This window comes from Bubalus kerabau, chromosome 4 (assembly GCF_029407905.1).
Source record: "Bubalus kerabau isolate K-KA32 ecotype Philippines breed swamp buffalo chromosome 4, PCC_UOA_SB_1v2, whole genome shotgun sequence".
In the NCBI taxonomy this organism is placed as follows: Eukaryota; Metazoa; Chordata; class Mammalia; order Artiodactyla; family Bovidae; genus Bubalus; species Bubalus kerabau.
The window spans coordinates 172,348,218-172,363,559 of NC_073627.1; the positions used below are offsets into that span (position 1 = coordinate 172,348,218).

Sequence of the window (15,342 nt, forward strand, 5' to 3'; positions counted from 1 at the left end):
CAACTTTAGCATTAGTCTTTCAGTGAATATTCAGGACTAATTTCCTTTAGGATTGACTGACTTGATCTCCTTGCAGTTGGGGATCAACTATCACCCCATTGGTCTACTATAGACATAGGCCAACTAAAGCCGTCCCCTTTACCACCACCCTCACCAAGTGACCAACTGCCCAGCCATTCCCTCATTGATCTAACCCCTTTGTCTTTGTTTTTGGCTGTGCCTCAAGGCATGCAGGATCTTAGTTCCCTCGCCAGGGACAGAACCTGGGCCCCTGCAGTGGAAGCTTGGAGTCCTAACCACTGGACCCCAGAGAATTCCCCCTAATCCCTTCATTTTAAATATATAAACATTGGATGGAAAAATAAATGCCAAAATGATTGCAGGATTTAAATAAGCCTAGAATTGCCTGAAAAATAGTTGTGTTCTTCAGGAAGCATTTTTCCTCTGTCTGATCAGGAAACAGAGGGATGTCTCACGGCTTGACCTGGTGGCCTGGAATTCCCTTTCAGCCCTGGAATGCCCTACTTTTCATTTCTGGTTAACTAAGTTTAGTGAGAATTCAAAACACTGATTAAGCCCAGAAGACCTGGTTTGTATTTGAAAGTTTGGAAGCCATGCTTTCTGGTTTGGCAACTCTTGCAAACCATGAAGTTTATACAATTTGACATAATAATATAATTTCCTGCAAGTATCCAAAATATACATGTGATATTGTGATTTATAGTAAGAATTTGGCCTTCATTCTGTTCCTGGTGCAGATTCCTAAAACCCTTGGAATGTCCTAAGTGATTGAGAACAATAAAGGTGTCTTTGTTATGTTAATGAGGTAACTTTCAAAATACCACCAGATAACCTAAGAATGGGGGCTGATTGCCAAGGGAATCAACCTTGTGATTTTGTGTCTGAGTTTTCAGTCTGGTCCTTACAACCCTAACTTTAACCCTCCACCTCCTGGGAGGGGAAAGGAGCTAGAGATTAACTTCCATCACCAATGGCCAATGATTTAATTAATCATGGGTGTGTAATGGGGCCTCATAAAAATCCAAAAGGATAGAGTTCAGAGAGCTTCTGGACTGATGAAGTGCTAGAAGGATGGTGTGCTTTGAGAGGGTATGTGAGTTCCACAGCCCTTCCCTCATACCTTGCCCTACACATCTCCTCCATCTGGCTGTTCATCTGTTGTTGTTCAGTCGCTAAGTTGTATCTTTGTGACTAAATAAATGGACTGTAGAATGCCACGTTTCCCTGTCCTTCACTATCTCCCAGAGTTTGCTCGAATTTATGTTCGTTGAGTCAGTGATGCCATCCAACCATCTCATCCTCTGTCACCCTCGAATTTATGTTCGTTGAGCCAGTGATGCCATCCAACCATCTCATCCTCTGTCACCCTCCTTCTCCTCTTGCCCTCAATCTTTCCCAGCATGAAGGTCTTTTCCAATGAGTTGGCTCTTTGCATCAGGTGGCCAAAGTATTGGAGCTGCATCTTCAGCATCAGTCAGTCCTTTCAATGAATATTCAGGGTTGATTTCCTTTAGGATTGAGTGGTTTGATCTGCTTGCTGTCCAAGGGACTCTCAGGGTCTTCTCCAGCACCAAAGTTCGAAAGCATCAATTCTTTGGCCTCAGCCTTCTTTATGGTCCAACTCCCACATCTGTACATGACTACTAGAAAAACCATAGCTTTGACTAGACATACATATGCTCATCTATATCCTTCATAATATCCTCTATAATATGCTACCTTATAATTACCTATATAAGGTAAATGGAAGCAAATATTTCTCAGTCCTGTGAGTTGCTCTAGCAAATTAATCAAACCCAAGGATGGGGTCATGGGAACCTCTGATCTATAGCCAATTGGTCAGAAGCACAAGGAACTACGTGGACTTTCTGAAGTGTGTGTGGAGGGGAGGCAGTCTTGTGACACTGAACCTATTAGCTGTGGGATCTGATGCTTTCTCTAGCCAGGCAGTGTCAGAACGGAGTTGAACTGTACACCCAGCTGGTGTGAGAACTACAGACACATCAGAATCAGTCACAATCAGAATATACCTATATCTTTTGGTTAAGTGCGGATGTTCATTGCAGTTTTAACTACAAATTAATTTTTTAAAAAATAGAGCCAACTATAGCACATCAGTTAAGTGGAAAACTATACAATCATTTAAAATGATATTGTGGAAGAATTTTTATTGACTTGTGAAAATGATCACAATATACTATAAAAGGAGGGGGCAAAGCAGTTTACAAAATATTGTATGCGTGAGTCAGATTTTGTAAAACAAAACTTGTAAAGGCTGAAGGCCATGAGACAAAATGTCACAGTGGTTATCTCTGCATGCTAGGCTTACTGGTATTGTCATTCTCTTATCTATATTTTTTAAACTTTTATTAATAAATATGTATTACTTTTGATAGGGACAAAGTAGGATAATCAAATATGTAGCCCAGAAATTTCATTAGGGGATCATAGATAGAGAGGGAATTTTAAGGGACTTTGGGGGACTATACCCACTCCAGTTCTTGCCTGGAGAATCCCAGGGACAGGGGAGCCTGGTGGGCTGCCATCTATGGGGTTGCACAGAGTTGGACATGACTGAAGCAACTTAGCAGCAGCAGCAGTAAGTTAATGATCACTTAAGCAATCAGATTTGATTAATTGTAAAATCAAGTAGGCTTGCGTAGCAACAGAAACCATGAAGCAGAAGCATGGCCGGAACAATACAACAATGGCGGCATGAGGCCCACATCGCGCCCAGGGAGCTCAGGAAGTTAATGACTCCTAGGACACGCTCTTTGCACACATAAAAAACAATGATTTATGGAAAGGTGACAGTTCAAAGTGAAAGACCTTCATTGTACTGAGACCTGAAGTAATTTTTCCGTAGTGCCAGCTTGACCATGTAGGGACAAGAAAATTCCCCTACCCAACCTGGAAGAGGAGTTGATGATGGAAGTGTGACATCTATTGAAGAATGAGAAAGAAAGTGGTCTTTTTCCCCTCCCCACATTTCCTTTGATTATAAAAACATAAGCCATGGAGTTCTTGAGGCGGCACCCTCTCACCAATCAATTGTCAGCCTCATAAGAGTCCTATTCTAATAAATCACTTTTTATCTATTACTTTGCCTCTTGCTGAATTCTTTCTGTTCTGAGACATAAAGGACTGGAGTGGAGCCCCCTAATGGTTTCACTTCTGGAGTAGGGGAATTCACTTGGAAAATAAGTAAGTCTGACTTTTCTGCAACCAGGGAATCCAGAACTTAAGGAGAAAGGAAGGTGGGTGTGTAAGAAATCAGGGCATTGCAAGCATAAAACACCTCGTCTAACCACGGCCCTTTCCCGGGTCACTTCTTATCTAGTGAGCAAATGCGCTATCACAGTGTCTCTGGGTGGTTGGGGCTAGGGAGTACTTTGCAAACTGTGGAAAATTTTCCGGGGAGATACCCAGGGGAGATAGTGAGGCATCTCAGGAATCTGAGAGTTGAACAAACTTAGTTCATGCTTGGGAAGTGAGGTCAGTCAGCTGGAAAAGCACCTTGTCTAAGCAGTCCGTTGAAACTGGGTGAGTGAAGAGTCATGAGACGTGGTGGAGCCCAGCCAAGATCTGGAGTGGAGGCGGAAGGTGGCATGAACCACGTGGGGAGGAAGAGGCAGCAGAAGGCAGGAAACGGACAGTGGAGGCGGGAGTAAAGGCGGTGATGAGGCAGGTTCGGTCCGGTGATCAGGCCTGAGTGACACCCCACCCCAAAAGGGCAGGGGCAGCTCCCCCTGTGGGGCACCATATGGGGGTCACCTGGCGCCTGGCCTTAGGCCCACCCAGAGCCTAGAAAAGTCCCAGCCGCAGAGGTCTCACCCAGAGATTGAGAGCAATGCCAAAGCTCAGGCCCACTCCAGACCTACTAAGTCAGAATTTGCATTTTTACAAGATCCCCGGGGAAATTCAGAGACACACTGGAGTATGAGGAGGACTAATTTAGGAAAAATATCCCCAATACATGCTCCTTGACTCATCCTGAGTACATTCATCTTCAGATTCCTAAAGACTTCCCATGGACCTGACACCAAGAAGATAATGTTCCAGTCAGGGCTGGGTAAATCTCAGCGTGGGAATGGACATCTCTGTGTCTCCTTTGTGTAGCATCTGAATCTGTTTTACAAGCCACAATCCTTATGCAAAACCCTTGGGGCCAAATGTGTTTTAGAATTCAGAGTTTTTCATATTTTAGGAACATAATATGATGCACTGACCATACACTCGTGAGATCTGAGGCAGCACACTGTAATAAAATGTACTAATATTCTGCAATTTATTATAGAGTGAAAGCTGAAAGAATAAGCACCGTCAGGCCAATTTTGGCACCAAATTTAATAAGAAAAACTTTGGAGAAAGAAATGGCAACCCACTCCAGTATTCTTGCCTGGAGAATTTCATGGACAGAGGAGCCTGGTGGGCTCCATGGGATTGCAGAGTCGGACACGACTGAGCAAGTAACAAACTTTGTCTCCAGAGTGTGGGAATTTTAGAATCGTGGATAAGGATTATAAACTATTTTATTATTCTATTTTTTTAAGGATTTTTTTTAATGTGGACCATTTTAAAGTCTTTATTGAATTTATTACAATATTGCTTCTGTTTTATCTATTTTTGGCTGCCCCATGCAGCTTGCAGGGTTTGTCGTGGTCTGTGTGTGGGTTGGAAACAAATTTCCAGACGTGAGGTGGAATGAGAGGAGAACAGCATTAGAGTGGGACACGCCGTTAGAACAGTGGGTTGGCTCGAGAGAGAGCCAACCAATACTGCTTCTGTTTGATGGTTTGGCTTTTTGGCTGTGATGCAAATGGGATGTTAGCTCCCCAACCAGGGATCGAACCCGCAACCCCTGTATTGGAAGGCAAGGACTTAAACACTGGACCACCATTTTATTTTTAAAGTGTACCAGTTGAATAAATCTAGAAATGTTGATTTGCAGTATTTCCCAAACTTCATTTACCTCAGACTTAGCAGGAACTACACAAGATCTAGATATTCTTTCAAATATAAAGTAGTTCACATAATTACCCTCGCCAAGCAGGTCACACCTGGCATTGTATTCCCAGATCAACTTGAGGAGTTCTGTAAGCAGTGATTGAATTTTGACGAAACTGAGAATTTTTCCCAGCTAACATCAGTTTTCGAAATGTGGGAGCTGAGGCTGGACCCACCAGGGCCTCCAGCTTCCAGCCCTGGGCTTTCAGCCCCTTCCTTCATCTGTTTTCCCCTCCCCGCTCTATCCCCAGGCAGACACAGGACAACAGGTCTCCTGCCCATGCTGCCTGGATTGTATTCGGAAACTCAAAACTGTAATCGGACAGTTCTTCCTCCGGCTGGGCTGTGAAGCATCTCATTCTCCAAACCCCCAGACCTTCTGCCACATTGGGCTGGCAGTAATGGTCCCCCGAAGCTCCTTGGTATGAGGTGGGCCAGGCACAGCCAGGTAAGACCTCACACTTACTCTGGAGTCTTTCCTCATGTGACCCCTGCCAGGAAGGAAGACAGTGGCAGAGTTGCAAGAGGTTGTTTATAAAAGGAAGGGACAGGGGAGTTTCCAGGAAGGTCTCAAAAGCCTTCTCCAAATGCCCAGAGAGAGATGGCCAAAGTCCATCTCTGCTCTTGGAGTGCTCAGCGGGCAGCACCAGGCAAAGGGACCCTCTCACGGGGCTGTCAGTCAAAATCAGGAAGCCGGGCCCCACCCTCCGTGGTGGGTCCACAGGGCCTCATGGTCTGCACGCTTTTCTGTGACACTTTCTCATCGGCGCTTGCCTCTACATCTGTTTCCCTTCTCTCATGGGAATTTACTCTTTAACTTTTATTGTAATACATGTGCAATATGGAAAAATTAGGTGACTCAGATGAATAATAATACGATACTCAGGAGCGATGCTAGGCACTATTTGAGGGGCTCTACCTGAACCTGTGACATTTCTGATGACGCTCTGTGAGCAGGTGTTACCATCATATAATCTCCATTTCACAGGTGACGGCACGGAGACACAGGTAGGTCCCTGGCCCCAGGTCCGTGAGGCTAAGAGGGGGCTGACTGGGATCCGAATCAGGCATTGTGGTGCTGGGGTCCACACCCTAAACCCAGGCCACATCCCCAAATCCTACACACAGAAGTGACCACCAAGACATTTGGGTATATAGCCTTTTAGTATTTTAAATATACAATTTTTTTCATAAATTATTATAAAATAGGTGCTTACCTTGTAGCTCAGTTGGTAAAGAACCTGCCTGCAATGCAGAAGACCCAGGTTTGATTCCTGGGTCAGGAAGATCCCCTGGAGAAGTGGCAACCCACTCCAGTATTCTTGCCTGGAGAAACACAAACCCATGGACAGAGGAGCCTGGCAGGCCACAGTTGATGGGGTCACAAGAGTCAGACACGACTTAGCAACCACAGCACTACCATTATAAAATGTCTGCTCCATGCACTGCTGTGTAGTCTTTCTACTTATCTTTCCACATCACGACACGTTCTACAACGTTCTCTTCAAAATGAAAATAGTCTTTTTTTTATCATAAAAGTGTCAGAAGAATTAAATTTATGTGTTTGCTTGTAGTGTATGCATGAAACGTCTCTGGAAGGGTTCTGCAGATGCTGGAACACTGGTTACCTCTTGAGGCAGCCAGATGGAAGGCAGATGTGGATGAGGAGGAGACTGCTGTGTAACCTCTTGTACTCTTGATTATGACTATATAAATGTGTTATTGATTTCAAAAATAATTAAACTTTAAAAATGAAACCAATTCATCCTCATTATAAAAAAATACAGGCATAAAGTAGAAAATAAATTCATCTTTAAGCTCAATACGCAGAGATAACACCGTTAATATTTTTGCTCAATTTCTTCCAGACCTTCATCTATGAGTATAGACATATATGCAGATATGTTTTTACCAAAATAGGATGAGGCTGTATGGGGCTGTTTTGTCACCTGTGTTTTTCACTTAGGGTGAATCATGGACAATGTTCCATGCAGCCTCATTTTAAATGTCAGCAAGGTTATCAGTCATATAAAGGAGGCCAGTTTCCAAAGGAATATTTCTGGATAGACTGAGTTCAGCACCTAGATATGCAGTGCTAGTTGATACCAGGGTTATTTTATTAGGAGACTCAGGCGAAATTATGGTTGTGAAAGTGGTTTGTAAAGTATAGAGCATATAAGATTCTGTTTTAAATTCTGGCCTCTTAACTGGCCGTGTCAGGAAGAATGGTAGAATCAAAACCAGTTGGTCCAGCTTCTTTCTAATGTTGGCTCACAGAGCTGACACCTCCCTATTGCGGTCTTCATTTACACACTCATTTACTTATTTATATTTTGAGTCTTAGTTGTGGCATGTGGGATCTAGTTCCCTCATCAGGAATCAAACCTGCATTGGGAGTGCAGTCTTAGCCACTGGACCACCAGGTAAGTCCCTGCACTCATCTTTAAAGCTGAGAGTTTTAAGGAAAGTTTAAGAGCACAAAGTGTTAGCAAGGATATGGAACTGAAACTCTGCTAAATGTCTTACAGCTGGTGGGAATGTGAACTGGGACAAACTTTTTAGAAAAGAGGTGGTATCTACTAAAGCTGATCATGTAAGATAACCTATGGTTCAGAAAGGCCTCCCCTGCTTATACAGTGAACACAAATGCAAGCAGATTTCATCACATGACTTATTAATAGAATGTTCACAGCAGCACTATTTATAAGCATCCCAAACTAGAAACTTCCCATATGCCCATCAGTAGTTAAGTGGATAAATTATAATATTGTCACACAATACAATACTATCCAACAATATGAATCTATGTCGCAAACATGTTGAAACAAAGAAACTTGGCTCAAGATTAGAACACAAACTGTTTCACTTAGCTCTACTGCTATGTAACAAACTGTTCCCAAACTTAGCGTCTTAAAACAACTGGTTGTTCTTCATGATTGAGTGGCTAGTTGTCCAGTTTCTCTTCTGATGTCATCAGTGGCTGCATTCGGCTGTGGGTCTGGCAGGGCTGGAAGGTCCAAGGAGACCTTGTTCATCTGTGTAGTGGTTCTGGCTTCTTTTCCACAGGGCCTCAGTCACCTCTCCAGTGTGGAGGCCTCAGAGCAACAAGAGGGTTCCAAGAGGGTAAAAGTGAAGCTGCAAGCTCTAAGGCTGAACCTCAGACTTGCATAGCATTTGTTCCTCTGCATTCTGTCGGTCAGCCAAGTCAAAGGCCATCACAGATACAAGGGGTGGAAAAAACAGACTCCATCAATAGACTACCATTGATAATGATAATAGATTACCATTATTGCCAAATTCAGAATAGTATTGCCAAATTCAGACTTAAATTGAAGAAGGTAAGGAAAACCACTAGACCATTCAAGTATGACCTAAATCAAATCCCTTTTGATTATACAGAAGTGACAAACAGATTCAAGGGATTAGATCAGATGGACAGAGCGCCTGAAGAACTACGGACGGAGGTTCGTGACATTGTACAGGAGGCAGGGATCAAGACCATCCTCAAGGAAAAGAAATGAAAAAGGCAAAATGGTTGTCTGAGGAGGCCTTACAAATAGCTATGAAGAGAAGAGAAGTGAAAGGCAAAGGAGAAAAGGAAAGCTATACCCATTTGAATGAAGAGTTCCAAAGAATAGCAAGGAGAGATAAGAAAGCCTTCCTCAGTGATCAATGCAAAGAAATAGAGGAAAACAACAGAATGGGAAAGACTAGAGATCTCTTCAAGAAAATTAGAGATACCAAGGGAACATTTCATGCAAAGATGGGCTCGATAAAGGACAGAAATGGTATGGACCTAACAGAAGCAGAAGATATTAAGAAGAGGTGGCAAGAATACACAGAAGAACTATACAAAAAAGATCTTCATGACTCATATAACCATGATGGAATGATCACTGGACTAGAGTCAGACATCCTGCCATGCAAAGTCAAGTGGAGGTAATAGAATTCCAGTTATTTCAAATCCTAAAAGATGATGCTGTGAAAGTGTTGCACTCAATATGCCAGCAAATTTGGAAAACTCAGCAGTGGCCACAGGACTGGAAAAGGTCAGTTTTCATTCCAATCCCAAAGAAAGGCAATGCCAAAGAATGCTCAAACTACCGCACAATTGCACTCATCTCAAGCGCTAGCAAAATAATGCTCAAAATTCTCCAAGCCATGCTTCAACAGTATGTGAATCCAGATGTTCAAGCTGGATTTAGAAAAGGCAGAGGAACCAGATATCAAATTGCTAACATCCGTTGGATCATCAAAAAAGCAAGAGAGTTCCAGAAAAACACATACTTCTGCTTTATTGACTATGCCAAAGCCTTTAAGTGTGTGGATCACAACCAACTGGAAAATTCTTAAAGAGATGGGAATACCAGACCACCTGACCTGCCTCCTGAGAAATCTGTATGCAGGTCAGGAAGCAACAGTTAGAACTGGACATGGAACAACACACTAGTTCCAAATAGGGAAAGGAGTACATCAAGGCTGTATATTGTCATCCTGCTTATTTAACTTATATGCAGAGTACATCATGAGAAATGCTGGGCTGAATGAAGCACAAGCTGGAATCAAGATTGCTGGGAGAAATATCAATAACCTCAGATATACAGATGACATCACACTTAGGGAAGAAAGCAAAGAAGAATTAAAGAGCCTCTTGATGAAAGAGGACAGTGAAAAAGTTGGCTTAAAGCTCAACATTCAGAAAACTAAGATCATGGCATCTGGTCCCATCACTTCATGGCAAATAGATGGGGAAACAGTGGAAACAGTGTCAGACTTTATTTTTGGGGCTCCAAAATCACTGCAGATGGTGACTGCAGTCATGAAATTAAAAGACGCTTGCTCCTTGGAAGAAGTTATGACCAATCTAGACAGCATATTAAAAAGCAGAGACGTTACTTTGCCAACAAAGGTCCGTCTAGTCAAAGCTATGGTTTTTCCAGTAGTCATTTATGGATTTGAGAGTTGGACTATAAAGAAAGCTGAGTGCAGAAAAATTGATGCTTTTGGACTGTGGTGTTGGAGAAGATTCTTGAGAGTCTCTTGGACAGCAAGGAGATCCAACCAGTCCATCCTAAAGGAAATAATTCCTGAATATTCATTGGAAGGACTGATGCTGAAGCTGAAACTGCAGTACTTTGGCCACCTGATGTGAAGAACTGACTCATTTGAAAAGGCCCTGATGCTGGGAAAGACTAAAGGCGAGAAGGGAAGGGGAGTTCTATAGTCCCCTCTTCTTGAGTTCTATACTTGCAATCCCTGTATCAAAACAAAGGTCCTTATAGACTGAAAACAATCTCAATACCAATGTTGAAAACACACATCTGAAGGCACATTTCTGCTGCTGTCCTGAAAGATCAGATATTATTATTTCTGTTTCGGTGACTGTAAACTCAGAATTCTTCAGGAACCTTCTTTAATAATCATTGTTCAGGAAGTCAGTGATAATCAGGACTTGTCCGATACTGCGAGGATACCAAAGATGTTCACTGCATCACAATACTTGCAGGTAGAAATGCTGCTATTTTAAAGAAAACACCCTTTTCCAGGTTATTTTTAACCTTTTAGAAAAAATAAAGGTCCTCATAAGATAGTTTAAGCCACTAAAAAAAACCAAATAAATATTTTAAAAAGAAGGTCATAAATAATCACTATGCATTTTCCTTAAATATTAGTATATAAATATTTTCAACTTATATAAGTAAATATATGAATTAAAAAAAATTTGCAATATAATTAGCCAGATTCCAAGGGCTTAAATACTTTCATAGAAAAAGGCTGTACTTTTCTGGTGGTCCAGTGGTTAAGACTCCACAGTTCAACTGCAGGGGACATGGGTTTGATCCCTGGTGAGGGAACTAAGATCCCGAATGCCATGTGTGTGGTATGGCCAAAAAAGAAAAAAAAAGTCAACTGTCTTTGGAAGGTTCCCTTATGTGGTTTTAGAGGAATAGACTCTAAAATGAGATGTTCGATGAACAAATGAATGCATCAGGGCATATAAGACTGAAAAATCCTATAAAAACATGTGCATTTATGAATCTATTTTCTACTTAAAATGCACAGATAAAGAATTTTTACATCAAGCAGGTGTAGACTGTAGGGAAACGATTTAATTGGTAATAGAACTGGGCTTGTCAGAGCCCTTTAATTTTCTCACAGGCTGCTGCTGCTGCTGCTAAGTCACTTCAGTCGTGTCCAGCTCTGTGCAACCCCATGGACTGCAGCCTACCAGGGTCCTCCATCCATGGGATTTTCCAGGCAAGAGTACTGGAGTGGGGTGCCATTGCCTTCTCCGAATTTTCTCACATACATTCCCTCTAATTCGTCTTCCCTGAGACCCCCTCCCAACCCACTCCCTTAGACCCTCTGTCTTCTTCCTAGAAAAAAAGGCTCAGTTGTAGCACTACTAGTTTAAGACTCGCTAGGACTTTCCCCGGAGAAGGCAACGGCACCCCGCTCCAGTACTCTTGCCTGGAGAATCCCAGGGACGGGGGAGCCTGGTGGGCTGCCATCTATGGGGTCGCACAGAGTGGGACACGACTGAAGCGACTTAGCAGCAGCAGCAGCAGGACTTTCCCGGAGACACCTACTACTCCCAGGCCCTTTGTCAGGAGGATCTCCTTGGAGCCAAAAAGTTGATAACTGGTCTAGAAAAGATACAAACAATGTCACGGTCTAAGAATTTCTAAAGTGGACTTTGTGACATCATGCAGAGGCTAAGGGGTGAGGCAAAGGGCTCCTCCCCACGTGTGTAACCTCGGGCAGAGGACTGCATGTCCCCAGGCCTCAGTTTTCTCATCTGTGACAGGGGACTAGCAGAACCACAGTGGGAATATGTGTGTTCAGCCATCTGTTGGTGCTTGGTGAGGCCTCTTCCTCTCTCACCATGTCCTTCTAGGCTCAAAAATCTGTAACTTAAGGGATCACAGGGAAGCTGAACAATGACTGAAGGGTTAGAAATCACCATCTAAGGAGAATGGGTGAAGAAGTGGTGAATGTGTCATATGGGAAGGACAGCATTTAGTCTGGGCAAAGAGGGCAGTGAGGAGCTGGGGCGGCCAACTGTGAGCATCCAGCAGCTTGCTTGGCATTTAACATGGTCCAATTCTCAGAACAGCCCTGTGAGGAAAGTAGGGTTATGAACTCCATCTTCTAAGTGAGGAAACTGAGGTTTTTTAACTTTCCCAAGATCATCCAGTTGAATGGGGAAATGGAGAGTCCAACATGGGTCTGATGCTTTGCATCAGCTTAAGATACTCCTCTCCGATGGCTGGAGACAGCATGGGGGAGCTGGCCCCAAAGAGGAGCAAGAGGGGGACATGGAAGATGGCTGTCAGGGACAGGTATCAGGGTCAGGCAGGGGCCAGAGAGGACTCTTTGGGACTCGTCAGAAAGTGACTTTCCAAGCCTCAGCTGCCTTATGTGTGGGCTTGCCTGGAGGCAGGAGTGAGTCTACTTTCCCTGGAGGAAAGCAGGCTTGTGAGCACCAGGCTCAGGACTGATCTCCTGGGGACCACCCAGACAGACGGGAGCACTCTGCTCCTCTTCACCGAGGTGGGGCTCAGTGGCTGGCACAGTTGAGTCCATCTTTCTACTTCTTTCTACATGTTCCATTGTCATGGCAGGCACTCCCTTTGCCTCACTCTGGCCATCTCCCAGGAAGGGTTATATAAAACTAAGTAAAGATACTAAAATACACAAATGAAATTCTTCTTAGCCTTAATCTCTTGGTTCCCGTATCCGTGGAATGGGTCTGATGATCCGTCTAACTCCGGGCGGGCAGGGTGGCTGTCAGCCTCTTTGCCCGCCATCGCAGGCTTCCTGCTCATGCAGCGCTTGCCTGGGCGGCTTTTGCTTCCTGGCCCTAACTTTGACTCTTCACACTGGGAAGGGGCTGTGATTAGAGCTTAATCTCATGTCTGCAATCCATTTCTTCCATGGAGCTGCACTAACCTTTCCCATCTAGATAATTGTGAGGCAACCACAACAGTTTCTCTCTCCGCTACACTCTTTTCTTTCGTGGAGACATGGAAAAGGTCAGTTCAGTAGACTCAGACCTGTGTTCTGACTCTCACAGACAGAGGCCTATCACTCTTACACCCACAGGTCATCATTCTGAGCTATAAACCTTTTTCTTTTTTTAAGAGAGATACACATTCCATGAACATAATGCAGTCCATCTCAGAAGGTAAGATGGCCTTGGGAGAAACACTCCACAGATACAAGAGTGTGGGCCATCTCAAAAGGCGAGAGGCTCCTAAACTCACTTTTCTTAAAGAGTAGTCCCCAAAGCCCCCAAGTAAAAATTGTACTTGGATTTAATTTCAATTGAGAACCATATTTGAGTCCGTATTTCTAATCTCTGCACCTGATTTTGACTTAAATTGACTTCTAACACTGACATATCTTCCAAGGGAACCTAAGCAAAGAACATCAGCTCCACATCACCCTCCCCTCAAGAGAACATGAAAAAACACAAAGTCACACTGAGAAAGAAGGGGCCACAGTTTGCTCTTGTCCACTGAAGGTCTCTTGGCCTCAGAATGCTGCCACTTCCCGCAGTTCCAGCCCTTGGCTGCGGTCCACCCTGAGTAAGTGAATTCCTCTGCTGAAACTCACACACAATAAGGAGATGGTGTCGGCCACCGCCAGGGAAGTCAAAGGTCCTGATCCATCCAGAGACAAGGTGAAAAGGCAGGCTGGGGAGGAAGGGGGAGCCGGCATGTTAGACCAAGGGTGCCACATCATGAAAGGCGGCGTCTTTGTAAGAAACCTACAGAAATAAAACACGTGCTATGTATACGCATCTAATCCAGGTAAGAGAGGCATCCAGTGCCTCAGAGAAGCGTTCAGTGGGGAAGTCAACCCCAGGTTGTCAGCACAGGACGTATTCCACCTGGAAGTACACTGGACAACTGGGGCCTCACTGCAAGGCCATGTTAAAATGCTGCCCTCAGGTGCTTGCCCAGAGAACAAAGCGCAGAGCAAAAGGTAAGGATACCAATCTTCAGCTGCAGCGCCCCAGGGACTTGCTTTGTCCTTTCAGGACAAAGGCTGACAGGGCACCTGCAGGGCAGTTTGGGGCTGCTGACCCACTCTCCTCCGTCAGCATCTTGCAGGCTGCTCTTCTAAGAGCACAAGTGCACGCCTGGCGGGCAGAGCAGCGCTTTCACACCTGGTCCTCCCTGGTCTCGGTTTCGATCCCTGAATCCACAACAGCTGCTCCTCCCACACGCCCAGGGCCCAGGTCAGGGTACCTGATGCACTCACTGTGGAAGCTGCTAGACGTGACCCCACACGTCTGAGGGGGGCGACCCTATCCTCCCCTGCTAGGAGCTGAGTTTCTGGGAGATGATTGTCGAAGGGATTTGGCTTGAGGGTCTCTAAATGAACATTAGCCCTGTGTCTGCCAAAAGCCAGTGTCTAGGACAGAATAGTATGGAGACAGTGGGGTGCTGGTAAACTGGCTTTTTGGAAAGAAAAAAAAAACCTTCATTCACAGCATTTGCCAATTTTTATGATGTTAAATACTCCTGCCATGACCATATTAAATATTCCTGAATATTTAACAGTCAGTGAGTAGAAGCTGGCTCCGGCACACCAGCACATCGAGGAAACGGTGGCGAGCTGGCTCCCCAAAGCGTGTCTTTCTCTAGTGCTTTGCGTGACCTTACTACGATCCCAAACCTCAGCTGCAGAGTCAAGAGAGGCCAGAGTCTTTCTGAGACTATCCTGACCCCATACGTCACCCCCACCAAACTGAGGCTCTCGTTTTAGCCCTTGAAAATGAATCTTAAAGTGGAAATTCTTGTTCTCTTTTCCAGACATTTTGAGCATCACAACTTAAAACATGATGAGGAACTTCAGGTAGAAAGAATGAAGGAACCAAATATATTTGAGCTTTTAGGAAGGTGTCTGTACATGATACCAGGGGTTACGTGGTGACAGCTTCTAGCCAGTTGGACAGGGAGTCTGATCTCTTAATGTCATCTCTTAACCACTATGGTGGTGGACAGTGGCAGGACATGAGTGACTCTGTATATGCTGAGCAATGGAAGAAAGAGTTTTAAAGAAACCTGTAGGACATCATGTATCTTTGAGAAGCAGAAGGGAATGGCAAAACACTTCAGTATTCTTGCCTTGAGTACCCCATGAACAGTATGAAAAGGCAAAATGATAGGATACTGAAAGAGGAACTCCCCAGCTTGGTAGGTGCCCAATATGCTACTGGAGATGAGTGGGGAAATAACTCCAGAAGAATGAAGGCATGGAGCCAAAGCAAAAACAATACCCAGCTGTGGATGGGACTGGTGA

General features: G+C 44.2%; 1 protein-coding gene across 11 annotated transcripts in view; it reads right to left on the reverse strand.

Moving 5' to 3' along the window:
* Positions 1–5,999: 5,999 nt before the first annotated feature.
* The window catches only part of WDR31 (WD repeat domain 31), a 37,549-nt gene continuing 28,206 nt past the window's right edge, over positions 6,000–15,342 (reverse strand). For 6 of the 11 annotated variants that reach the window (XM_055579385.1, XM_055579384.1, XM_055579383.1 and 3 more), the window contains 2 exons: positions 13,648–13,727; positions 10,425–11,675 (listed from right to left, as the gene is read on the reverse strand). In XM_055579385.1, the coding sequence (XP_055435360.1) occupies positions 11,541–11,675; positions 13,648–13,727 (215 nt within the window). In that variant the 3' untranslated portion in view covers positions 10,425–11,540. The other 5 variants (XM_055579391.1, XM_055579390.1, XM_055579392.1 and 2 more) reach the window with 4 other exon arrangements.